The sequence below is a fragment of the Anabrus simplex genome, chromosome 1, assembly GCF_040414725.1.
Source record: "Anabrus simplex isolate iqAnaSimp1 chromosome 1, ASM4041472v1, whole genome shotgun sequence".
NCBI lineage: Eukaryota > Metazoa > Arthropoda > Insecta > Orthoptera > Tettigoniidae > Anabrus > Anabrus simplex.
Window position 1 is genome coordinate 535,585,496 of NC_090265.1, and position 27,155 is coordinate 535,612,650.

Here is a 27,155-nt window from a genome sequence, read left to right on the forward strand (position 1 = left end):
GAACAGGACATGCACATCCTCGAATTAGCAAACAAGGGCCCTTTACTCAACATAGTGGAAAATTACTACATACACCTAGACCAATACTTCAATGCCAGTCACAATCTCAATGAAATCTCAGAGAAACCCAACATACTCTTCGATCTATTCATCACTTTCCTCAGAAACAATAACGCAGCCAACCAAAACTCAATCCTAACTCTAATCAAAGGTACTTTTCCGAGACAATTACCCTTTCTCCCGCACCCTTCAGCCCCGCCTTAAGGCTCCCCCCTCCCACCCCCACCCCGCCCCAAGCCACCCCCACTCTTCCTAACCCCCTCCTAACCCGCACGCGCCTGCCCTTCTCTCTGCCCACATTTCACTTCCCGCCACCAGTCGCACACCATCAGCTATGCTACACACACCGCAGCGCGAGGTAAGCGTCCTTCCACTTTATGTTAACCTTTTCCTATCTCCGTTTTTTGTTTTTACCGGCTTTCTCCATTTTAACAGGTCCAATTTGGTTTCCGCTAAGAACTGAGAATTAATACATCCACGCACAGTATCCACCTTCTTCTTAACCAGAAATTCAAAAATAACTTCACGTCCAACAATCAACAACGCAGCCAGTCAACACAGCTTTAATACACCAAATGCCTAATTTCTCTGCTTAAGCTGATCGGTGTCAAGCCGACTCGGCATTAAAAGAGTATCACTTTTTACTCTCCAGACTTTGTACATACTTGTACATATGTTTATATGTGTTATTTTACATTGTATTCTTTAGTACGAAGACTACTGATATCCATGAGTTTATATTTTTACAACACTAAGCACCCCACTTGTACTTTGTTCCAAACTTCTTTGTATATATATCCCTCGTATTATTATTAATTACTACTCACCTGTACCATACTAACATTTCTCATCTCATTACCACACTTCACTTTATAAATTATTACAGTTAAAAATAACGTTTTAGGATTCGACAAAAACTTATGTATGCTTTAATATGGCTGATGATGACTCCTAGGTGGGTCGAAACTAGTTCCATGTAATTTATAATATTGTAAATACATATTAGTATTGAATAGGTGGAAACCTTTACTGTGTTACTATTCATATGTTATTCTCAATTCAATACGGACCAACAACATGAAATTCATAACCCTGTAATTATTTGTTTACATGAGATAAAAGTCGAAAGTCAATGGCATATGGTGAAGTTGTGGTTCACTTTGATGAAAAAATACAAAGTTGTAGTTGAAGGTTGATGAACGATGTTTAAATTGGACCTTTATGGACCATCTCAATTTGATGTGATGCTAAAACGTTGTTAAGAATACGGGTTTATTGACATTCTAGTCGAAAAGGCAATGTGACAGTTGAATCTGTAAAAGGAAACCAGAAGTGTGAAAAAATCGTAATAAAATATTTAAGTGGAAATCGTGTACACTTACCATTTGATGATGGTGAGAATAACTTGTTACGTTATGAGCTAAAAGTTATCGACGACTGTCGACTGCCAACCACATGAGGGACACAGGACGTAAATTCACTACAATAGAACAAGACCTTCATATCCTCAAGAGTGTCAAAAAAGGTAAACTCATGACAGAATACGAAAATTTATTCATTTTCCTCGACCAGCATTTTAACAAAGATAAGTTAAACGACATTTTTGATAAAATAAGTCCCTTGTATGAACAGATTTTATTTCTATTATAAGAATCAATTCCCCTCACCAATATATTCTTAAAAATTTTCAACCTCAAATTAATAAGCACTCCCACCTCCTCTACAACTAATACACTCCCCTCCCTTCCCCTCACCGCCAGTACCTCCAATTCAAATGCAACCAATAGACCCATAGCCATACCCACTCTAATATCGCTCCCTCCAAGGGCATCTCACCGTTACAATACGCGCAGCAATACACTTTCCTCTTTCTCTCCCACCAAGAGTAGCTCCCCTCCAAGTACTACAAATAAGCCCATAGCCACACCTTCACAAACAGATCCCCTTCCAACACAAACCTACAGCTATAACACTCGTAGTAAGAAGTCGACAGTCGTCAACAACTTTTAGCTTATAACGTAACAAGTTACCCTCACCATAGTCAAACGGCAAGTGTTCACGATTTCCACTAATAAATAATAATAACAATAATCGTATGGCCTCAACTACCGTGTGCAGACATTTCGATTTGACGCCATCTGGCTGTCTGCTCGTCAATTTTTACGTTCCGTTTTACTCTAGGTCCGCTAGATGGAAGACAGAGTAAACCGGATCTCTCTTGGGCATCTATGGCTGAGATTTAATTAATTTTGTCGGGTAAATACCAAATGTATCACCAGAGATCTTTTACATGCCAACATCGTACGACATGGAGTGTCGAATAGACTTTCTTCAGCCCTTCAAAAACCCGACTACCTCTGCCGGGTTTGAACCCGCTATCTTGGGATCCGGAGGCCAACACTCTACCACGGATCCACAGAGGCAGCTACGACTAGAATGTCAATAAACCCATATTCTTAACATTTTAGCATTACATCAAATTGAGATGGTCCATAAAGGTCCAATTTAAACATCGTTCATCAACCTTCAACTACAACTTTGTATTTTTTCATCAAAGTGAACCACAACTTCACCATATGCCATTGACTTTCGACTTTTATCTCATGTAAACAAATATTTACAGGTCACTTGACCATCCTTCGACATTATTTCATTCAACATTATTTTTTGAATAAATACGATTTTGATCGTCATTTTCGTCATTGTCTAATTGTGACCGCTGGTCGATCAACATAATTTTATACCAATCTTACCACTTGTTTATAACAGACTGTTGCTTTGCTCATTTTAATTATAATAATAGCCTCCTAATGTCAATATTGCAAATACTTTCACTAATTGTAAACTCCTCACTCATTGCAATATCTTTAAAAACAACATTATACAAGTCTTTTACCATATGTTAATTTTAGTTCAGGCTCTCAAAGGTTTTAAAATAATTAGTTTTATTTTATATATATGTAAATCAGGTGCCTGATTTTATTTCAAGGTTAAGGCAATGGCTGATGATGCCTATATACAAGGCGAAACATGTACCAATATAGTTAACATGTCAATGTATATCAACAAAGACAAGACTTATTCTATTGATTAGGTGGTCAAATTAATAAATTAACTTATTGTTATTATTCCAATGAAATATCATCAATACGGATCAAAAATTATATTTATCACATGTAATAAGTGGTATGTCTCGCTTAGTTTAAAAAAGGAGTATATCTTTTACCCCACCTATTCAAAGATAAAGATATACTCCTTTTGTAAACTAAGTGAGATCGCTATTTTTCAATACGGAACAAAAATGAGTGATGCTTTGTAACAAGTGGTATGTTCCGACCTGTCAGCGAAGAGAGGCGTGGAATGACATTAGTAGACGAATAAGTTTGAGTAGCATCTTTAAAAATACGAAAGATCACAATATGAAGATAAAGTTGGAATTCAAGCAGACAAATTGGGGCAAATATTCATTTATAGGAAGGGGAGTTAGGGATTGGAATAACTTACCAAGGGAGATGTTCAATAAATTTCCAATTTCTTTGAAATCATTTAAGGCTAGGAAAACAACAGATAGGGAATCTGCCACCTGGGTGACTGCCCTAAATGTAGAACAGTATTTATTGATTGATTATTGATGATGGCTTCACGCCGCAACATGGATGAGGTGGCACTATGCGCACTCTGTAGTATTAATGCTCTAAGCCTCAGGGTATGTCAAATCAAAGTTATACTCCATCTGTAGGTGTAGCCATGCATTAATCTGTCAGGTGACCGCTCAAAACAAAGTTAATAATGGTGGGCCCTTGTGTTGTCATGAGGTACACAGACTTCTGCGGTCATTTGACCACACTGTACGTAAACCAGCACATCCCATGAGACATCTTAACGAGGTTAAAGTCACAAGGGCCGTCACTTTGATCCAGGAAGGATGCACTTTTTGTCGTGTTGCTGTGGATCTCAATGTCTCTCCATCAGTTATTCAACACATGTGGAATTGCTACAATGAGACAGGCCAGTTCACAAGGAGGATTGGATAAGGTCATGGACGCATGACAACCCCACAGGATGACTGCAATCTGACCATCTGTGCATTGCAGCATCGTTCAGCATCTGCCAGAGAACTGCAACAATACCTCAGGAGGGTCACTGGAGTCACGGTGTCTGACTAAACAGAAAGGAACAGGTAAAGAGAAGTGTCCTTATGACCCAGACGTCCTGTTAGAGTGCCCCGTTTAACGCAGCAACATCATGCAGCTCGCCTTCTGTTTGCCCGTACACACATCAACTGGCAACTTCGCCAACGGAGATCAGTGTTGTTCACAGACGAGTCCAGATTTCCCCTGACACAGCATGATGGACGTCAATGCATATGAAGATGTCATGGTGAGCGGTACATGCCAAATGTTATCCAGGAAGGCAACCGATTCGGACAAGGTTCTGTGATGGTGTGGAGTGGCATCAGTGTTGATGACCGTACGGATCTTGTCGTCGTCCGTGGTAATATTACCATTGCGGGGTACATTGAGCAGATACTGCTATAGCAGATACTGCTTACAGTGTTGGCCCTGAATTCGTACTCATCCACGACAATGCCAGGGTTCATGTAGCGCGCATCACCAGAGATGTCTAGCGAGAACTGGACATTGAAGAGATGGAATGGCCAGCAGTGAGTCCCGACCGTAATCCTATCGAGCATGTGTGGGATAGGCTTGACAGAAGCGTTCGTAGGTGTCCTGTTCCACCACAGGCTCTCCAAGACCTCGAACAGGCTTTCATTGAAGAATGAGACCTGATACCGCAACGTGACCTCCGTCGACTTATACGGAGCATGCCACCTAGGTGCCAAGCTGTGATAAATGCTCGTGGAGGACGTACACCATACTGAAGCTCTCCAACTGTGATAAAAATCCCCCTGGAGGACTTATCACTTTGTTTTCGCTCCTATTTGGACATTTCAGTTTGTGTTCTGAAAATGAACACGAATCCATCGATGTTCTTTTGTATACTTCAACGGTAAAGAATAAAGGTTTAGTTGGTAATATACCTAGGTGTGAGGTATTGTTTTGTGGAGCATGGCATACGTTCAAAAACTTGTTCCCCTAATTTTTTTTTACTGTGTATTACTTCTACCTAAACACTGCACACACCAAAAGTTATAGAAACCACAATTGCTGATCTTTTGTCTTCCACATATTTACCACATAAACTATAACAGAGATATTTTTTACACAAAGGCCAAAGGCAGGCATTTATACAAGTGGAGGCACGTGCTTCCCCTAGTGCACCGTCACTGCATTGTCCTACATAAGAGGCTTGCAGTGGTGTCACAACGGCGCACTAGCTGCCAGCATCTTGGAAATGTGTAGCAATCCAACTGATTAGCCCACTGCTACACTGGGGTGAAACACTGGTAATTTCACTATTGAGAAAAGCCTGAAGAGCTTAAATGCTTATAACAGAGATATTCAAAATTTAAATCTTTATTAAGAGGTCCATCAATGCCGAGCATTGCTGACATGGAAATATTGTTCAATTGTGATGGCAATTGGCAATGGTGGTGATTGATGTCATGACTGATCAAGATGATGACCACAATGAGAAACAAAACATGAAGGAACGATCACTCATGGAATACGAGAAAAACGAGCCATAACAGGAGGAGGAAACTGAATACTTCATTGACCTCAGTTCTAATATTGCTAAGCCAGAAGAAAACTGAATGTGATGGCCTACAATGGCCTAAGCCTAATACTGATCATTAATAAAAATACACTGACTAATCACTGTAGTTCGTTGTGTGCTTCCTCTTCTGGTGTCATGGAACTCCACTGATGGCATTACTGCAGCACAAAACTAATCTGTGAAGGACAGATTCAACATCTAGTTATTTATGTAATGCATTTTCCTTTCTTTGACAAATAGGAAGGCTGAAATACCTGCCACCTTCCAGCCAATTAATTTCCAGAGTAGCAATATATCATTCAAAATATTAAAGATCAGTTACAAAAAAACATGTAATAGCATGAATAGATCTCTACCACCACATCAGAAGACAGCAGCACACTTCCAGCCCTAAGGATGTCCCTACTCATCAATGACAGAGATTGTGCACATTTCTAGATCATATGTTAGAAATAATCCCTCTCCCAAAATCACCACCCTGACTGTTTAAATAGTTAATGGTCCTTACCACCATTTTCAAGTATGAATGGATGGGACAACACAAGGGGGGAAAAAAGGAAAAAAAAAAAACACTATTGCTCAAAGTGACAGCTTCAATAAACAAGAATGTACTCGACAAAATACACAATTCAGTACAGTATTACTTAAATATACAATTTTCCAAAATAGTAGAAAATACACTTCATATTATGTTTAACATATTCTGACCTTTAAAAGTTTCAGTAGTTCTTTCATAAGAGGATGTGTAGTGATTTTGTAGACCCATGTTGGATGTCGCCTCACAAGATGGCCCAAGAAAGTAAGTGCCTGAAGTTTGAATGAGCCTTTCAAAGCCTCCGATACTCTGAAAAAAAGCATAAATTAAGTAAATAAACAAATAACAATGGACAAGTTACTAATAAACCAAGGATTTACATTACATTGTGCTATTTCATACAAGAGTCAATTTGAGGAAGGAAAGCACTCATCCTTTTCCCAGCATGACTATGGCTCATTCCACGTTACGAAAACAGTATTGCTCTTACGGACCTACGAGTGAACATACCCCCTCTAAGACGCCCATAATCTCTCGTGATTAAGGGATATTATACTGTACTTTGTAATGTATTATTAAAGCTTAGATAAAAAGGATGAGGCATTTTTGCTTGTGAGATATTAAAATAACTACAGTATATAACATGTTATTTTTCATAAATACATTCGTAGGGAGGAAGTACAATGGTGGGAACAGCCATCACTTTGTTGCCTTGTTCCATTTGCCTTCTATGTTGCTCTGGCAAAAGCATCTGTGAACCGCGGGCAGCTCACTTCTGTAGTGAAGTCACGTACAATGTTTCGTTATTGCATGTATGTTTTTAGGCTGTAAGTCAGTGCATACTTTCTTCTATTGAATGATAGTTATGGGATAAGCCTATGTGGCGATTTCTTTCTTTAACATTAATACTGTGATCTTTTGTAGTCATCTACAATATTCATTTGTTGCGTCTGTTTTCTGGCCATTATATCAGTGCATACTTGTCTTGCGTTGAGTGAGTGTTATGTCATTGATTAGCCTACTTGTGTGATTTCTTTCTTTTTAATAGTGATAATCAATAGTAATTTATTTGCGTTATGGGTGAGAACGTCCATAAAAATAAGCAGGGAGAGATACTTAGGAAGAAAAAAAAAAAACTGTGCTTAACGTACTTACTTACCTTTCTCGAAAGAATCCAGATAAAAGTCTCAGCTGGGTGGTTAACACTGCAGTGGTCGTGCGTTCTACTATTGTAGAACAGGTCAATATCTTTTCCAGCCCTGAGCGGCTGGCAACACCTGTGGCCTTGAGGGTAAATGTACCTTCCCCCCCCCCCCCCCCCCCTCCACACCCTTCCACGAACCCTAGTACAGTTTCGTGCATCTATCTGTCACGTACTCAGCTTGAGTTGAACAACAATGTAGTGTTCTACTATTGTAGACCGCACGACCACTCGCGTATCATTTACGTTTCGTAATTCTCACGTATATTTTTTTCTCTCCATGTCCTTTCTGATAATTGAGTGATTATATACAATTGAAAATGTCAGAACGTGACAGGGAGCAAGTGAGAATGTGGTTGGAGGAGGCAGAAAGTGATAACGAAAGTGTGCTCAGTGTTGAGGATGAAGACGAACTAGGAGGATTTTGTAGAAGAAACTGCAGCACACAGTGATACTGAGGACACACCAGGAACAATAATAAAAGAAGAGGATGAAGAATTCGAACCGATACAGCCTGCTGCTGGAGTAACACATACAGATGCAACATCTATGTTTATATCATGGAATGGACATTTTAGATGAAATGACTAGACATTTTGACGTGTCCAAGAATTCCCGCAGGTGGCCGCTAACAATCATATTCCATGTTATGAATGTTGCGGGTGTGAACGCTATCAACATTTACAAAGCCAACAAGAATGATGCGAATATCAGTCGTAGGCAATTTCTGAACGATTTGGCACTTTAACAGATGGAACCAGCAATAAGACGCCGCTTCGCCATGGAAACCTTGCCAAAAGAGATACGACAACGAGGAAAACATTTGCTTCATATCCCTGAAGAAGCTCCAGCACCAAGAGTGCAAGCTGGTATAGTAGGAAAATGTTTCCTCTGTGGCAGGCGTCGCAATAAATCAACAAGGAAGACTTGTGAAACATGCCAGAGGTGGGTGTGACCGTACCACCAGAAAGTAGAGTGTGATTACTGCTACGAATAGACACTTTATGTAGCAAATCGTTGTTCCTCAACGTGGCATTACAAAGAAAGGTTTTTTTTTAATTTTGTATATCTTCGGTCACTTTTCAGTTGTATTAAGTAAAAACAATGCTGACATGACACTTTCAAAAACACTTGTGTAATTTTGTTTAATTATATTTGTTTATAAAAATAAAAGGTTTTAATATATAACATGGGTTTTGGGTTTTTTATCGTATATTTTACACAGCCAAGTTCAAAATAATTGATAAAGTTATTTTAACAAGTGTAAAAAAATTAACCTGTGTTCTACAATAGTAACGCTATGAGGCGCGACCACTGCAGTGTTAAAGAAACTGCCGAAGCAACAGACATTTCTGAGAAGACTGTTTATAAAGTGCGATCAGCAGCCACTACAGGACCTTTGGCTCCTCCGATTAAAACAAGAGAACGTAAAGCACCACGGAAAGACAGCAGGTCAGCCAAGTTCAATGATTTTGTCCATAGTGGTGTAAGGCGTAAGGTGCATGAGTTTTTCCTTAAAAACCAACCTGCAACCTTGCAGCAAGTCCTACAGTCTCTGAAGAATGATAAAGACCTTCCCGAGTTCAAAAGAACAACTATGTATCGCTTGTTGAGAGACATGGGTTTCCAGTACGAAAAGAAAGGGAATTCAGCTTGTTTGACGGAAAGAGAGGACATTATATCTTGGCGTCACAAGTATCTGTCAACAGTTAAGAAATGTAGAGACGAGGGAAGGAACATCTTTTACACTGATGAGTCATGGTTTAACACAGGTTACACTGTTGGAAAAGAATGGAAAGATAAGACCACTTCAACTCCACAGGAAGCTTTTCTGTTAGGACTCTCTTGCGGTCTTCAAGTCACCTACAGGTCGTGGTCCACGGTTCGCTTTAGTTCATGCCAGTAACGAGAAGTACGTGTTTCAGTGCAAGAAGAATACCGCAGATGCTCACAACGAAATGGATGGTGACAGTTATGAGGAGTATTTTAAAGAAAGTCTACTACCCAACCTGCCACCAAATTCTGTCATTGTTCTTGACAATGCCTCCTATCACAGCCGCAAGAAAGAAGCTCTGCCTACGAAGGCATGGAAAAAAAAGAACCTGAGGTCATGGCTTCGAGAATGTGGTGTAGTGTATGATGAGAACATGCTGAAAACAGACTTGATGACCCACGTAAAGAGTGTGCGATGGAAATGCGATCGCCACAGAATCGATGAAATGGCAAGGGAAAATGGTGTCACAGTTCTTCGTTTACCACCATACCATTGTGAGCTGAACCCTATTGAACTTCTTTGGGTGCAAGTGAAGCACTATGTTGCTATGAACAACACCACGTTCAAAACAAGGGAGATGGAAAAACTCATCGATGAAGGTCTCCTATGGGTGTCTACTGAAAACTGGGCGAACTATGTGAAACACGTGAAAAATATTGAAGCAGACATGTGGAAATCTGATTTGATCTAGGACGAAATGGAGCCCCTCATCATTGCTGTCGGCAGTGAATCTTCATCCGATTCAGAATGATAGAGGACTCCAGCCTGCAGCAGCAAGGAAGTAACATTCGGTGAGTACCATAAAGTTGTTGTCTAACGGCAGATATTTTACTTTGGTTGTATATTGCATAGTATTTGAGTGTGTTTTATTATTTTCATACTGTACAGAAATTGTTACTGAAGATTTTGATGCTGTGGTGTACAATGATGTCATGGCAAAACTTGTGCTGATACAAAAATTTGTCATGTGTTTTGTTTTGTCTGTGCTTGGTTTTGTTATTCAGCTGTTCTTTCTTAAGCGCATTTTATTTACCACTGTTTTCTTTAAGGGCGCATTTAATTTTTACTATTGTCTTTTGATAAACGATACGACAGCACAGTAGTACCCCGCGTTGTCTGGTGAAATTTAATAATAATAATAAAGATAATAATAATAATAATAATAATAATAATAATAATTGCTTTAGTCCCATTAACTACTTTTACGGATTTCAGAGATGCTGAGATGCCGGAATTTTGTCTCGCAGGAGTTCTTTTATGTGCCAGTAAATCTACCGTCACGAGGCTGAAGTATTTCAACATATAGCACCAGATTGAGCCAGGATTGAACCTGCCCGTCTGGGGAAATTTATTGAATGCATCCTTCACCCTTCGAGCCCATAAAAAATATTATTGTCTATTTTCTCCACCGATTTACCATACACTTCAATGCTGAGGTTTTTGTGCGCCGTACTTTACCTCTGATTCTGTACAAACAAAAAATAGCCCCTGAAAACTCCCCGTCCCCTTTAGTTCATACAAATAATTTGCAGCTTAGTTTATTCAGCCTGTTATCTCAAAGCTAAATATTGAATTTTACAGATTTATGTGCAGCCGTTTCCCCGTGATTGTGTTCCGCAGAGCCGTTCGATATGGCAACCCTGTTGTCATAAGAGCAATACTATTTTCTTAACATGGAATGAACCATATGAAATATTATTCAGCCTATAGTTGTGCCTATCTTTTTTTTGCTACTTGGTTAGCGTCACACCGACACAGATAGGTCTTATGGCGACAATGGGACAGGAAAGGGCTAGGAGTGGGAAGGAAGCGGCCATGGCCTTAATTAAGGTACAGCCCCAGCATTTGCCTGGTGTGAAAATGGGAAACCACGGAAAACCATTTTCAGGGCTGCCGACAGTGGGGTTCGAACCTACTATCTCCCGAATACTGGATACTGGCCACACTTAAGCGACTGCAGCTATCGAGCTCGGTGTACCTATCTTTAACCAGATAAAGTTATGTTACTTATTACCCTCAGAATACCTCGCTATCTAAATAATTTCAAGTAAAACCAGACTCTAGAAATTGCTGAATGTTCCTTACAGTGAAATTATGTGACTGCACCAAGACCTAAAACTCTGGAAAACTATCTATATGATGCTTGCTAGCTGCGAAAGCCAAGGTGTTAATTTACACTCACGTTAGTGAACCTCAGCACTGTGGACCTCAAACATATGTTTAACATATTCTGACTTTTTCTGAAGGGCCTTAGACTCCATGTCAGATGATGATGGCATGTAAAAGATCTCTGGAGACACACTTGGTGTTCACAAGTGTAACGATCACTCACCTATTTTCGGCTGCCGTCATCTGGAACTCCACCTATTTTCATATACTCGCCGCTACTTTACTCATCTAACCGGCCTTGGACTTTCACTGCTGCCTCGCCGTGCATCCGTCCTGGTGAATGGCTCACTACACACTGAGTCTCCACTGGATTACATCACCCGCTGCGTCAGTGTCCAATATTTCTCGACGTTTTGTGTACTTTTTCCTGAACTTTCTGCAGCGGTATAAAGGCTTCCCCCACATACTCGGTCTTCAGTCCAGCGCTGACACCAAGTGCGGTTGGAGGGTCGTCTGAGGACTTCCCAGTATTTGCTGGGAAGCTCCACTTCTTTTATTTGCTGTATTGGGTGAGCAAAAGTATTTATTTTGTAATTTCCACTATTATTCTTCTCCTATGGATTTTGGAGTTATCTTCATTGCTGTGGCCGGTTTTCTTTTAAGCTTGATGCGAGTGATATTTCTCCTTAAAATGAACATCGAGTAATATTGCAATTTTAAGAGTGAGTGATTGAACTTGTGGCCTGGACGGTACAACTTATCACATAAAACTGTTCCTGCATTTGGCAACGTTTATACTCAGGCGACTCCCATTATTGTGATCCCCGTCCTTGGTCTTTCCCGTGCCTTTCTTCTCCCTTTGTTTACCTTTTTGGAAATCTGTGTCAAAATTCTCTGAGGCTTATAGGTTACCATGTTCAATTGATTAGTCACACATTATAACTTGTAAATGGTCTAGGGATTCTATTCTAATGTACGTCATTCATGATGGGCGTTTTCTTTTATGTGCCAGATTACAAAATTTTGAGTTGTAAATTTGAAATTGATTTCCTCGTAGAAACAATATACTGTTTTAATTAGCCTTTTTTCTTCTTATTATTACATCCACCAACCTCCATTTGGTCCCAGCCCTTTTCTCCTTGAACGTCTTGTCAAATAATCTTAATCAACTACTATGTTGTTGCTTTGTTTTTCTACGAACTGATAAATTTGTTTCTTTCTACATCCCCATCACGTCACACAAGATAAAATAAATTAAAAACTTGGCTATATGTCATCCAAGAGAGATCCAGTTTACTTTGCTATCTGATAGAGCTAGTACAGCCAACTGAAGAGTCATATTCCTGCAAGTAGGGATGTTTGGCCCATTTCCTTATAAAATAAGGACGGATTTCAGAATCTACCTCAAAACGTATGGATTATTCAGCCAAACACAGAGACAAAAAAATAATGAAAGAAATAAATTTTCAATGTAGATGACACTCTCTCTACTGTGCTTATTTTAAGTAGGTGGGCACGATGTCATGATGCAAAGAGATGTCTGCAAAGTGAATCTCCTCATTTCTTTCCTGCCCAAAGCACTGTACATTGCAGATATCTCTGTACATCATGACATCATGCCCATCTACCTTTGAAAATGCCGAACGAGAATTACAGGAAGAAGTTGAAAAAATGAGATGTAAAACGAAAACTAAAATTACAAAAAGCAGACCAAGAAGAATAACCTAACAGGTTTCCTCGAGTTTCCTTAATGTACAGTTTCCATATTATAAAAAGGGTCTGTTTTCATGTATATCAGTAACTACTAGGTGCTTTTTCTACAGTTCTTGTTCTTATTCACTATTCTTATACATTTTATTTACAGTAAAACCTCTCTATAACGGACATCTTCGAGACCGAAAAAAAATGTCCATTATGAAGGGGTGACTGCCCGAGAGAGGTTATGAAACCGGTACCATTAAACATCAGTTGGAACACAATAACCCATGTACTGTATGTGTTTACAATTCTCGCAAATGTACCTTTAATTGTATACTGTATACAGTATTGTACAATATACTGCACTGTACTCACAGGAGAAAGTTGTAGATGGGCTGCTACAGTTGCAATGTATTGTATTAAAGAGACAAAAGCACTTCTATGGAAACCTCTATTGAGCACACTGTACACTATTGCTGTTCACCATGTTAAAATTAAGAAGACGATATGAGTTTTTGAAACTTTAAATCAATATATAGATGTAGCAATCTCTAGCACAGTACAGTAAAACATTAGCACTTGAAAAAATCCGTAATGTTTGTTTGTTTTGTCCATTTTGGTTTAGCAATGATATTTTCACTATGTGCAATTTAATCCTGGGTCAAATTTACACCTTTTTCATTGTTTTGTTTATAATAGAATTCTTTCGGTCACTTAACAAAGCCGAGAGCCTAACTGTACGAGGTTATTGGTAGCATATTAATTCCCATATTTTCTTCAAAGTCGTCATTAGCATCACCTTCACTCCCGCTTTTGTCATAATATTCATTTTTGTCCTTCTTCCCTTGGAGTGACTGAAGAATCGTTTTTGTGTCTCCACTCTCACACTCTGTTGGAATATCTGAATCAATTTTGATATAGGTGTTCACTTGTACACTGTAACCTTCTGCATTAATCAACTGTTGTGTTGTTTCCATGCTGTCAGGAAGGGTATCTGATTCTATTTCGGAATGTCCACCACTAGCGGGAAACCCAGCTTTCAGAAAGCTGTTACGAACTGTTGAGTCTGTAACGTTTGTCCATGCATTGGTTATCCATGAAATTGCTTGGAGAACATTCAGTCCCTTTGTCAGTGTTTGAAAGGTTACTTCATTCTCGTTAAGTTCTGATACCATGTGCTTCATCACTAACTGTCTGTACATAACCTTGAAGTTCTGGATCACTCCTTGGTCAAACGGCTGAGAAACTGATGTTACATTTGGTAGGAAAAAGACGATCTTCACATTTTGCAGCTTAATTGTATCCGGACGAGATGTTGCATTATCGAGGAATTATAACATCTTTTGCTCCTGGCATATCATTTTTCTGTCCAACTGTCCTAGCCACTCTGTCATTATTTCTCTGGTCATCCCTGCTTTCCTATTTGCTTTCCATTCAATGCCAAACTTCGTAACGTCCATATTCTTAAAACACCTTGGTTTTGCAGCTTTTCGTATCACAGGGGACTTCTCCCGTTCTCCACTCATACCTGCACATAACAAGACTGTAAGACGTTCTTTCGCAACTTTTCCACCAGTACAACGATTTCCTTTGAAACACAAAGTTTGTCAAGTAAAGCACAGAAAAACAATCCAGTTTCATCGGCATTCAAAATATTTTCCGGAGCACACCCGTCTATGATTGAAGGTATGTTTTTTTGCCAATTTTTAACAATCTCCATATTAACACCGGATGATTCTCCACAAATCACTCTGAAGTTTATACCCTGTCACTTTCTGAATCTTTTTAGCCAGCCATTTGAGGCTTTGAAATCTCCAATACCTATATCTGCCACGAATTCTAACGTTTTTGCTTGTATCATTGGTCCTGACACAGGGACATTCTCACTTCTTATTTTAGTGAACCACTCTAGCGGTGCCTTGTCAATGAGAGCTCCACTACCACTTTGAAACAGTTTTTAATGTGCCGTTCGTTGCCATTTAAATGCTATTCTTTCACTAGTTCTTCTGGCTTTTTTTACACAATTTCAGCTGCCTGTGTCTTTCCAATCTTGAATACTTCAGACAGTTTACGCACACCGCACTACTCATGTTTATGATAGTCTATTATGCATACCTTACCCCCTGTGGGTAGGGGACGCAGATGAAGAATACACCCATGGTATCCCCTGCCTGTCGTAAGAGGCGACTAAAAGGGGCCCAACTTGGGACTGTGCATTGGCGACCACGGGCCCCTTAGCTGAGTCTTGGCATTGCTTCCACTTACTTGTGCCAGGCTCCTTACTTTCGTCTATCCTGTCCAACCTTCCTTGGTCAACTCTTGTACTTTTCTGACCCCGACGGTATTAGAGCATTCGAGGCGTAGGGAGTCTTTCATTTTCACGCCCTTCGTCCATTACTTCATTTTTCGAAGTGACGGATCCTACCCCCTGTGGGTGGGAGCCGCAGACGAAAAATACACCCACGGTATCCCCTGCCTGTCGTGAGAGGCGACTAAAAGGGGCGACCAAGGGATGACTGTATTAGAACCATGAAACTACTTTTGATTCGTACCATCACGTGGTGAACACCATGGGTTGCTTGTACTTGCGAGTGGTACCACTATATTAGGTACGAAATAGGTTTGTGATTAGTATAAACAGAGATTTGGTTCGCCTGTGGGTTTCCCGTACCCGTGCGTCGTACACATGTGAGCAACGCCATGAGTCTGGGCGTTGCCTGCGAGTTGTACCACTATATGAGCGACACCGTGGGTCTGCGTTGCCTGTGATTAGTACCCACTATGTGAGGAACACCACGGGAATACTGGTACCCGTGACTAGTACTCCTAGGTGAGGAACCTCATCAGTTTGCGTTGGCTATGAGTGGCGCCATTGTGTGAGAAACACCATAGGTCTGCGTTACCTGTACGAAGTACAATCCTTGTGAGTAATACCATCTTGTGTGGAACACCGTGAGTCTTCGTTACTTTTGATTAGTACCCCAACATGGCAAATACCATGGTTCTACTTTACTTGCGACATGTACTATTCTGAAGGGGCCTTAGACCTGGATTTTGGACCCCTTTAGACATCAAGCATCCTTGATTCAGGATTGTGCTTTATAAGTGGTCCCTTGGTCAGTAATACTATTATTTATGACCTTTCTTTGGGTTGAATCCACTGTTTTTTTTTTTTTGGGGGGGGGGTTCATGTCCATTCATTCTTCATGATTTTTTTTTTATTTTGGGTCCAACTCATTGGCTGAATGGTCAGCGTACTGGCCTTCGGTTCAGAGGGTCCCGGTTCGATTCCCGGCCGGGTCAGGGATTTTAACCTTAATTGGTTAATTCCAACGGCTCGGGGGCTGGGTGTGTGTGGCATATTCAACATTGAAATCATCCTACATAGGTCCCTCATCTTCGCAGACATGCAGGTCGCCTAATAGGCCGTCTACTAGAAAAAGACCTGCACCAGGCCTCTCTAGAGGCCATACGCCATTTATTTAGTTATGCAAACCTTTTCGTTTAGAGTTAAAAACTTCCTCGGAGTCATGTTTACACCAATTTACCAACGTAAAACTGAACACATCAAAAGCCCACGAGCCAATGAAAAGTAACCTGACAATGAAGGTACGAATTTCAGCGCTGTCGAGCATATCAGATCCCCCAACTCCCGGAAGTGATAGCATAGCTAGTGTTGCCTTCCAAGAATGTGTACAGCCTGGATCAAAAGTTACAGTGTCTGCGATCGCCTGTGCAAAAAGTAAGCAAATACATACTGTACAGGACACAAATACACTATTTTGAAAAAAGGAAGTGTCTGTTAGGAGACGTTTAATTGGAGTTTCTCGTGGCTCTGGTGTGCCACGTCCATAATAAAGGGTGTCCATATAAGAGGGGTAAATTACTCATACACAACATGGTATTTAATTACGGACCTAGAAAATCGTCCGCCAATGAGGGCTGCCCGCCGGTGAGAGGTGTCCATTAAAGCAGGTTTTACTGTACTGTATTTACATGAAATTTTCTTCAGATTATGGACTTCCGAGTGAATATAGGGACATTTTGAGTGTTCTGTAGGGCCAACACTGCTGGTAGAGTAGAATGGAACAAAGAAATTGATGCACAGGCAGTCTAAATGGCATCGAATCAAAATGCCTGCAAACGGTACCTGAGGATTATTATTATTATTATTATTATTATTATTATTATTATTATTATTATTATTATTATTATTATTATTCACAGATACAGCTTTATCTTCACAGATGCGCAGGACACCTACAGGCATCAACTCAAAAGACCTGCACTAGGCTTCTACGGTAGCCACATGCCGTTGTTATCATCATCATCATCATCATCATCATCGTGGTGTTGGAATGTATGGCTTAAGTTCATCTGCTTCAAACAAAGTAAAACAGAAATTAAAGAAGTATTGTGATGAATATTTCCTGGATGGATTTGTGGCATTAGGAGCCAAATGCGTACAGCACTGCAATGTAATGTTTGTTTCCACCCTTTCTCTAACTGAAGTATTATGATGATGATGATGATGATGATTATGATGATGATGATGCTTGTTGTATAGAGGGGCCTAACATCTAGGTCATCGGCCCGTAATGGTATGAAATAGACGAAATGCAATGACAATTTAAACGTACAAATTTCATCCACAGACCAGAATTCAAAATGTGATGTTGATGAATGAATCAATGAATCAATCAATCAATCAGTGGATCCGACCTGCAATGCCTCACCTGACCAGAAACAATATTACGGACCAAGGGACTGTTTCCAAAGCACAATCCTGAATCGATGATGCTTGTTGTCTAAAGGAGTTCAATATCCATGTCAACGATCCCTCATAATGGCACTTATCGCTAGTAAAGGAGAACCATGGTATTTCTCAGGTTGCAGTACTAATCATAGGTAGCATAAACTCACAGTGTTCCAAGCATTATTGTACTACTCACAAGTATTGTACGTCGTACAGGTAATGCAGACCTCTGATGTTTCTCACATAATGGCAAATCTTATAAGCAACACAAACCCATAGTGTTCCTCACCTAGGTGTACTAATCATGGGCACCGGTATTCCCGTGGTGTTCCGCATATAGTGGGTACTAATCATAGGCAACGAAGACCCACGGTGTTTCTCACTCAATGGTACTAATCACGGGCAACCTAAGACCGTGGTGTTCCGCATTTTGTGGTACTAATCACAGGTACTGGAAATCCAAAATGAACCCCGCTCTACTGCTACGAATCACAAAACTATTGAGAACCTAACAGTGTAGTACTACTCACAAGTAAAGGCGACCCATGGTATTCCCCGCATGATGGTACTAATCACAAGTAGTTTCATGGTTCTGATGCAATCATCCCTTGGTCACCCCTTTTGGTCTCCTCTTACGACTGGCAGGGGATACCGTGGGTGTATTCTTCATCTGCGTCCCACACCCACAGAAGGTAGACAAATAGAAAAAAGAAGAAAAAAGTAGAGATCCGTCACTTCGTAAAATGAAGTAACAGACGAAGAAAGGCAAGGGCAACGAAGGGCGTGAAAATGAAAGACTCCCTAGGCCTCGAATGCTCTAATACCGTCGGGGTCAGAAAAGAACAAGAGTTGACCAAGGGAGGTCGGACAGGATAGATGAAAGCGGGGAGCCTGGCACAAGTAAGTGGAAGCAATGCCAGAACTTAGCTAAGGGCCCCATGGTCTCCAAACCATGCTCCCAAGTTGAGAGCCCCTGGTGCGAACAGAAGTATGAAGCTTGAAAAATTTTGGAAATACCCAGAAACATATTAAAATGTCTGCACAATAGCTGAGGTACATTTTTACATACGTACATACATCTTAATTATCGACTGTTATGCCTTTTAACATTCAGTCTGCAAAAATCTGTAAATTTACTAAAAGCCACCTCAATTCTCTGTTTGTAAATAGCTCTGTGGCCTAATTTAGTTTTATACCTCATATCATTAAATCATTTGAAACAGAATCTAGCCATCGTCGTCTTTATCTCCCTTTCCTTCAATTACCATCCATGATGGAGTCCATTATTATTCTAGGTAACCTATCCTTTTCCATTCATTTGACATTGCCCAACCACTGAAGCCAGTTTATGCAGACAACTTCATGAACAGAGTTCATTCCTAACTTGAGACATGATGCACGAGGAGGTATTGCACGCTATTCAGCATATTTTGTTCAAGGTGACATTTTTTGTCCAGTGAATTTATTTTTTAAGCTAGAAATAAGTGTATACAATTATGAAATAAAGAAAGATAACCCAGTGTTCTCCCTAGAGCAGGGCCTCTCAGGGTGGATGCGCCTGGTGCTTGCACTGTGCAAACGACAACTTTGCTTGGTTGACCAGAGTGCAGACCCCCACTCCTCGATTTGGAGCAACAGCGCTGTCTCTCTCTTTCCCCACGCCTCTCTCGCTCGCTCCCCCTGTCTCCCTCTTCCTCAACTGCTCCGTAGCGCTCCAAATTCGAGGCGAGTTGAGCCAAACTTAGCCGAGTAGTCCAGAGACGAAGCGTTGGTCCGAGCCGAGTGAGACCGATGCACTGTGCACACGAACTCTGCGCCGCTATTTGCATGCGTGAGATTTTAGGCGTTTGAGAGGCCCTGCCCTAAAGCCTTGTTTAATGAGCACACCACCCTGCCATTTTTATATGCCGCCTGGCTAACATAGACATATGCTAGTTACATAATATTAATGAAAAATTTGAGTCACTGGGTGCTCCACATTAAAACGTAAATACTGTAAAACAGTTTATTTAAATGATAAATCTTCATTATTGTCAGCATAACTGCATCAATCAAATCGGAGTTCAAATGTTTAGCTTTGCTATCACGTAGTGTCATGTGTGAGCAGTGTCTGGAGTAGCGTGGAATTGCCCGCGACCACTCGATTCCGTTTAACGTTTCAAACCCGTATGGCACTCCACAGCAACCGAGTGGTAAGCCCCAGTGTTACATGATTATGAATGAGCTGTAGAACACTAGAAGTTCAAAATACTCTTATGTCTTGTTTGTGATAATAACACTAAAATAGTTCAATTATTTAGTTAATGTTTACTGCCCGAGATTATTGTTAATGCCCAGAGGAGAATAAATTGAAATATCATTGTTTACGTAGTTTACCCTGCCCAGCTACTTATTCCTGCCACCTGGCTGACAAAAATTTCACAGGGAAACACTGTACCCTACCGATAAGTGAAGTTGAAAAAGACAAAAAGACACTGCTATGACAGAAGCAGAACAGCCACTAAAAGGCTGGAAGAAGAAAAAATAACATAATATATACTGCATATAACAAATTTCAGTAGAAATTATAAAGCCAATTGGATCTACAAGACTGCAGTGGACAGAGTGATCAATAGCATTTTCAAGTGACAGCAGCTCAGCCCAAGGCAGGCAGATTACAAGAAGAAGGAGAAAAGAAATTTCACAAGATACAGAAGACAAGGGAGGTTTCTTTGCTACTGGTTTTACATCCCATGAACTCAGATAGGGAAAGGAAGTCGGTTGGATCTTGACCATGGCGTTGCAAAAGTTCTCTGCACACGTCCACATGCCTCTGTTTTTTATCTGTAGACAAGAGTCTAGGCACCCACGTGGATGACATCTTCCCCAACTGTAAGTGGCCATGCAAAATCCGCTGCAGGGTGTTTTGGCTAATTCCCGTGGTTGCCTCCATTTCCGTAAATGTGATGCATTTGTTTCCTTGGATAGCCTGTTCGACCCGGGCAATGTTGGCTGGTGTTGACACTGTCACATTCCTTCCAGAACTGGTTTCCTTATCCAACAATGTGCGCCTTGTTTTCTAACGTTCCACCCAGTTGTAAATTGTCTTCTGTGATGGCGTACGTTCTCCACAGACTGCCACCAAGCGCCGATGAATTTCTGCAGTGGTCACGCCTTATTTCCATAGGAACCAATTCGTACAGCGCTGTCCCTAACGGTTGCTTTCCATGTTGTCTGCTCCTACGCTGTTATAAAATGGCTATGACGAGTGCATTCGTTGGCCCCTGTGCGTGTGCTGCAACCAAACGGTGGAACAAGTCACTAGTTACAAGTCATCACCTTCAAATGTGAAATGTGAACCATACCTGGAAGTACAAAAAATAAAGTGTAAAACAATATAGTATGCCCTTCATAGTTTACAACCTAGGAATAGACTGGGGAAGGAAATTACAGTGTGTTCAGAATACTCGTGGAAGATTTATCTGTGGACTTCGCTATGCTGACTATGTCACACCATCTTACACATGGCTCGGGTGGCTTTGCCTGCAAGAATGATGCACACTTCATGCTCTTTGCATTTTGCATATTATTCTTAAAACTTCTCAACCAGCCTATCCCCGTGATCGCATCTAGCTCTTCTCCAAAGACCATAACAAAAATACCCGTTCCTGCAGCACCATGTGTTTATGACTTCCTGTACACAGAACAGCAATCTACACAACGTACTGTAATTCGCTGTTACCGCAGCCTGACAATGGAATCTTTTACCAGCAGATGTCAGAAACATGTCCAGCAGCTCAGCTTTTAAACATGCCTGTGTCGAAATACTAGGTAAACAGACATGAATCAAGTTTTGACCTGAAAACAACCTCCTCCTACCGCTTTTTCATCAGTATTTCTGTCTTCCTTTCACATATCTTCTTTTCTCTTTACCAATCCTTCTCTTCACCTCTCAACTGAAGGCAATATCTCGATATATTGTAGAAATGTATAATATATTTTCTAAACTTTCTCATTATTCATATTCATTATTAATTGAAGATGGCCAAGGAAATAGAAGAATGGATCGAGAGTACTCTGCAAACTTCAAATGAAAGTCACGAACATGAACGGTTATCTGAAACGAAGAGTCAAGGAGGACATGCACAAAGCGGCGAGTCTCATTAGAATATGCTTTGCATCAATATGTTAAACGACACTACAAAGAGAAATACCATATCACTGGCCGAAGTTAGGGAATGTCAAACAAATGCAACTCCTAAGGAAATGGACAGCCGTTGTGTGGGACAAGTGCCGCCATCTGTTGGCTAACGCATATAAAATCACAAGCATCAACCAACAGCTAGTGACATCTGGAGGTATGGAGATAAACAGGGAGCACCATACGAATGCATCTCACAAGGAAGAAGACAGCCTTTGCAGGGGACAAGTGGCGTCACCTGTTGGCAAAACATACAAACTCACAAGCAGCAACCAGCAACAACTACCGGAACTAAGAGGAATAGCGACTGCATGCCTGCGCTAAGCACCGTCGGACCAACCTAGCGAACATGACTCCACCAATACCATCTACAGAAGAAACGCAGGAAACTACAAAACTGAACCAAAATGTACCTGACACTCTGAAATCAGACTGGCAAGGAAGCACCCTTGCAGGTAACAGCATAGCGATAGACAGCGGCTGAAATCACAATATGCTGCTCACCAACGAAATCGAGGATGGAATCACAGAAATAACAACCTTACGGCTTCAAGCAATGATAGGGGAGCTCTCAAAGAATATTATAAGCACAATAAAAGAAATAAAATGTGAAATGAGTGCCACAGGCAAAGAACCTGGCCAATCACTAAGTGAACAAGGAAGAATCAGGGGAGAATCACCAAGCAGAGAAAAACCAGAACAGGCAGAAGTGCAGTAAAAAGGAGAGTGGAGGATAAGAAGAAGAAAGAAAATCAATGAATGGAAAGCAACAGATGGAATCAGCCACCATTAATAAACCTCCGTAATAGTCGGAAATAGCAAGAAGACCAAGAAACAGAGAGCAGGAAATAAAGGGAACAAAGCCAATTGAGACCTGCGTGCTGAAACAGGGTGAATGATAAATGTGGCTCTACGTGGGTAAACTGTACCCAATTACAAGACAGTAAGATGTAACAATGTTTCTAAAGGAAAATGGAGTCTTTGGATAAATCAGCTGCAAACAACAGGAAACTAAAGGCACAAACAAAGCATTTAGAGTAGGATATCCTTTCAACACAAAGAGCAACCCCAGACTTCTGGCCAGAAGGGGTAACGGTCAGGAGACATATTTTTTGCTGCCAAGAGACATCAGGAGCACAACTTACAGAACACCAGTAATAATAAATGCTATATAAGACTAATGACATGGAATGTAGAAGGCCTAAAATCCATAATCACCACGACCCCCCCAGCTCACCTTCCAAGAGAACGAAGACATCAACATCTTCTATGGAATCCACTCACCAGCCAAGAAGGGAGACAGAGGACGACCCTCAGGAGGACTTAGCTGCTTCATAAAACTGCATCTACCACCCCTCAGACTAATCGATGGTACGGATAACACTCTAACAGTAGTCACGGGAAAAATTAACATAACAGGCACATACATAACACCCAATAGCAAACCCGAGACGATTATCGACGAGCTAGGAAAGGCACTAGAGAATACAGAAGATGACAAACCAACATTCTGGTAGGGGACCTAAATTGCCGCATAGACAAATGTGACTCAAAAACCCAAATGGTCACAGACTTTCTCATGGACTACCGGCTAAGACTGCTAAATTAGGAGGAATACATGTATATAGCACCAAATGGAAGGAGTACAATTGACTTAGTCTTCACGAACAGTCGAGGTCACGCTCAAGTGAAAGTAGAAATAGTCGCAATCAGGAAACACCTTCCAGTATTAATTATAGTCCAATTAAGCACAGGAACCCAGAAGCATTCAGGCGAACTCCTCAAGCCACAAGTATCAAGGCATATAGATGAAGAAAGATGGCAAGCGACCAAATCAGAACTACCAACAATAATCCACATGAGGCGGGGAACTAGACGAGGCTACTGCATCTCTAAACGATATAATCACCTATGCCACCGCCAAAGTAACCAGATATACAATATTAAATAGAAGGAAGGATCCACCTCTTCAATACTCTGTTATTGAGTTGAACCAAAGAGAAGTTCATTTGGGACCGGTTTCAACATATTTGAAGTGTCATCATTAGAAAATTAGCAAGGCAGAGCAAAAATTAAATCACTAAGTTCTAAAAACACAACACAATGATCACAGTCAAAAAGAGTACATAGAAATAATTAACATTATTTCATGTTCAAGCAATTCCAGTTGATGTTCATAACACAATGATCACAGTCAAAAGAAACAACATTATTTCGTGCTGAAACAATTCCAGTTGAAGTTCATATGCACGTCTCATATATAATTGTGCTGCATTCACATGTGAAGACGTTGTATTAAAGGTCAATAACAAGTTAAAGGACTTGTTCTAAGATGAAAACTTGAAGGATAACTCGTTATGAAATTGAACTTGTAATACGCAGTTATGTATAGTTGTTGCTAGGCAAGGTCTTGTAGGCATTTGTTTATTCGGCCGAAAAGTGGAAAGCAATGTAATTGAAGTCTAAGGCCACTATTAGCCGTGGCGACTACTGGCGCAACTAGTTGCTCTGGCGAGTCATGGACCATTGAATCAAATGGAGCCTATTAGCCGTGGGCGGCTAGTGGAGCAACTGAGCAACTAGTTGCCAGCCATTATCTGAGCCGGCAACTGCTCTGGCAACTTTTAGTTGCTCAAATGCGTGACAGGGCAGTAAATGTAGCCTATTAGCCGTGGGCAACTAGTGGCACAACTAGCCGCCCGATGTACCTACCTGTGCATATGGAAAGTCACTCAAGTTCGTGTTTACATACCAGTTTGACATAATGCGGAAGATGGAACGCATTTGAGTCAGCGATCCACCTAACCATTATCTTTCTTCATTACCTTGTTTGGTCTCGTCCTGTGGTAGAGTGAATATTTTACTTATTGTGATAGTTTATTTATTGCACATGGAGACATCAAATAACCTACAACAGGAAGTGCAGGAGATGGCAAAATTATCTGAAAGTCAAATAAATACTGAAGACCCTTTTTGAGGTAGAATGAAAACCGGTCACTTGGGATTCCAGAACTGAAGCTTACACTGACAAAATAGAAACACTGAATTCTTGGAACAGCACTTTACAAGAACTTTATTCCAGAATTTGAAGCAAAACCCGTAGGAGAGAAGAATACTCTAGGCATTATATATTTTTTTTTTTTTGCTAGTGGCTTTATTATTTACTTAGTGGCACCGACAAAGATAGGTCTTATGGCAACGATTGGATGGGAAACAGCTAGGAGTTGCAAGGAAGCAGCCGTGGCCTTAATTAAGGTACAGCCCCAGCATTTGCCTGGTGTGAAAATGGGAAACCACGGAAAACCATCTTCAGGGCTGCCGACAGTGGGATTCGAACTCACTATTCTGCCGGATGCAAGCTCAAAGCTGCGCGCTCCTAACCACATGGCCAACTCACCCGGCATGTGAGTATTATAAAACGTTTACTACTCTTTTATGGAAATGTGTAATACCCATAAAAATTCTATAATCGTTTACATTTACGAGTACCATTGATCCATTATATGGCTATTTTAGTAAATTACAGCTCAGCTAGGAAACACATGTTTAGTCCTGTGTCGTTTCCCGTCATTTCTGCTTTTATGAAGTCGAGCGATTCGTAAAATAATGACTTTGACATGCGCAGGTAATTAAAAAATTTACTGCCATCCTCATTTAGATCGTCAAACAATGTATAATATAATCCTCTAGCAGTCAAGAAACAAATATAGGATGTTTCCACATTTTCCTAACCCTTCAGTTTTCCTTTTTAACAGAAGAGCAAAGAGAAGAAGTTCTTCATAGGACGCCATTATATCAACTACTGACTATTCCCCGGTATGAACTGAGCAATTATTCACAAGTTGCACCACTGATCGCCCGGTACTTAAATCCTTTGGCAACTAGTTGCGCCACTAGTCGCCCACGGCTAATAGCGGCCTAAGGAATACAGTGTAGGACTTAATTTCAACAACTCAAAGTGGACATATAAATCTTAAAAAGAAACTTGGAACATTAAAAATGAATAAAACCAAACAAAAAATATTTTAAAAATAGGAAGAAAATTTTAAAGAATTACAATGTGAGGCTCAACTCGAACAGCTTGCCATGGTGATTGATAAATGTATGGGAGACTATAAATAAAGAAAAGGGTGGGGAATAATGAGGGTTTATTAGAGTGGGAGGGAAGGAAACAAGGGGGGAGGGGAAATATCTAAGGGCGATCATGGGGGCGTTGTGGAAGGGGCAACTAGCTAGAGAGGGTATTGTGCAAACTGTGAAAGATTGATCGCTTACTCATTGACTTAAGATTAGTTAAAATGGAGATGAGAAAATCGAAAAGTTCGTTAGGCTTCTCAGAAATATCATTCAGGTTAAGGTTTGGATTGAAAAACTGGTCAAGGTGTATAAAAGTTTTCAGTGATGTCTAGGAGAGGGCCTTTATGTAGAGTTCTGAGAATTTTGATACCCTGGTCTATTGTAGTGAAAATGTGTTTTTTGTCATGTAATTGTTGCCCCAGTACCAAAAATCTGTTGTATTTTATTGCATTAATATGTTCAAAGTATCTAATTTTCAAGTTACGATCAGTTTGACCAATGGTATGTGCCCGACTTAGAAAAGACACTGGTTTTATTTAAAGAGTCGGAGTTATGTAATAATTCAAGGTTTCTATTACTGTATTTGAAAAGAAATCGTGGTGTTGTGTTTTTTGAAGACATTAGCAATACTGTAGGCATTTATTTAGAATGTGAATTTGAAGTAAGCAGCTGGTTTAGGATTATCTTTTAAGAGTGTTTTCTTAGGATTGTGTTTAAATTTGTTAATAATTCGTTCAATAAAATAACTACAGTATTATATAACCATTAAATTTGGTGATAGAGCAGATTATATTTAGTTCTTTATTTAAGTTATCCTTTGATAGCAGAATTTTGAACGCAAGGTTAACCATACTGTTGTATAAGGTGCGTTTATGTGTCTGTGGATGAAAAGAGTCTTGTTTTATGGTATTAGCTGTATGTGTGAGTTTTCTAAAAATCATATATGATGAGGAAGGTAATCTGCTTATTGTTATATCTAGAAAATTAACTGATGTGTTTCATTCTGTTTCAAGAGTGAATTTAATATGCGGCCAATTTTATTGAGGTTGTTTAATGCAGCATCTACTCGAAAAATATGCGGATCAA

The 27,155-nt window shown here is 40.3% G+C and overlaps 1 protein-coding gene across 3 annotated transcripts in view; it reads right to left on the bottom strand.

The window, feature by feature from the left end:
* Nucleotides 1–27,155, bottom strand: part of Tsc1 (tuberous sclerosis 1 protein hamartin) — a 442,531-nt gene that overhangs the window by 308,360 nt on the left and 107,016 nt on the right. For all 3 annotated transcript variants that reach the window (XM_067135484.2, XM_067135485.2, XM_067135482.2), the window contains one exon: nucleotides 6,448–6,583. In XM_067135484.2, coding sequence (XP_066991585.2) covers nucleotides 6,448–6,583 — 136 coding nt within the window. The remainder of the gene's footprint in view (nucleotides 1–6,447; nucleotides 6,584–27,155) is intronic.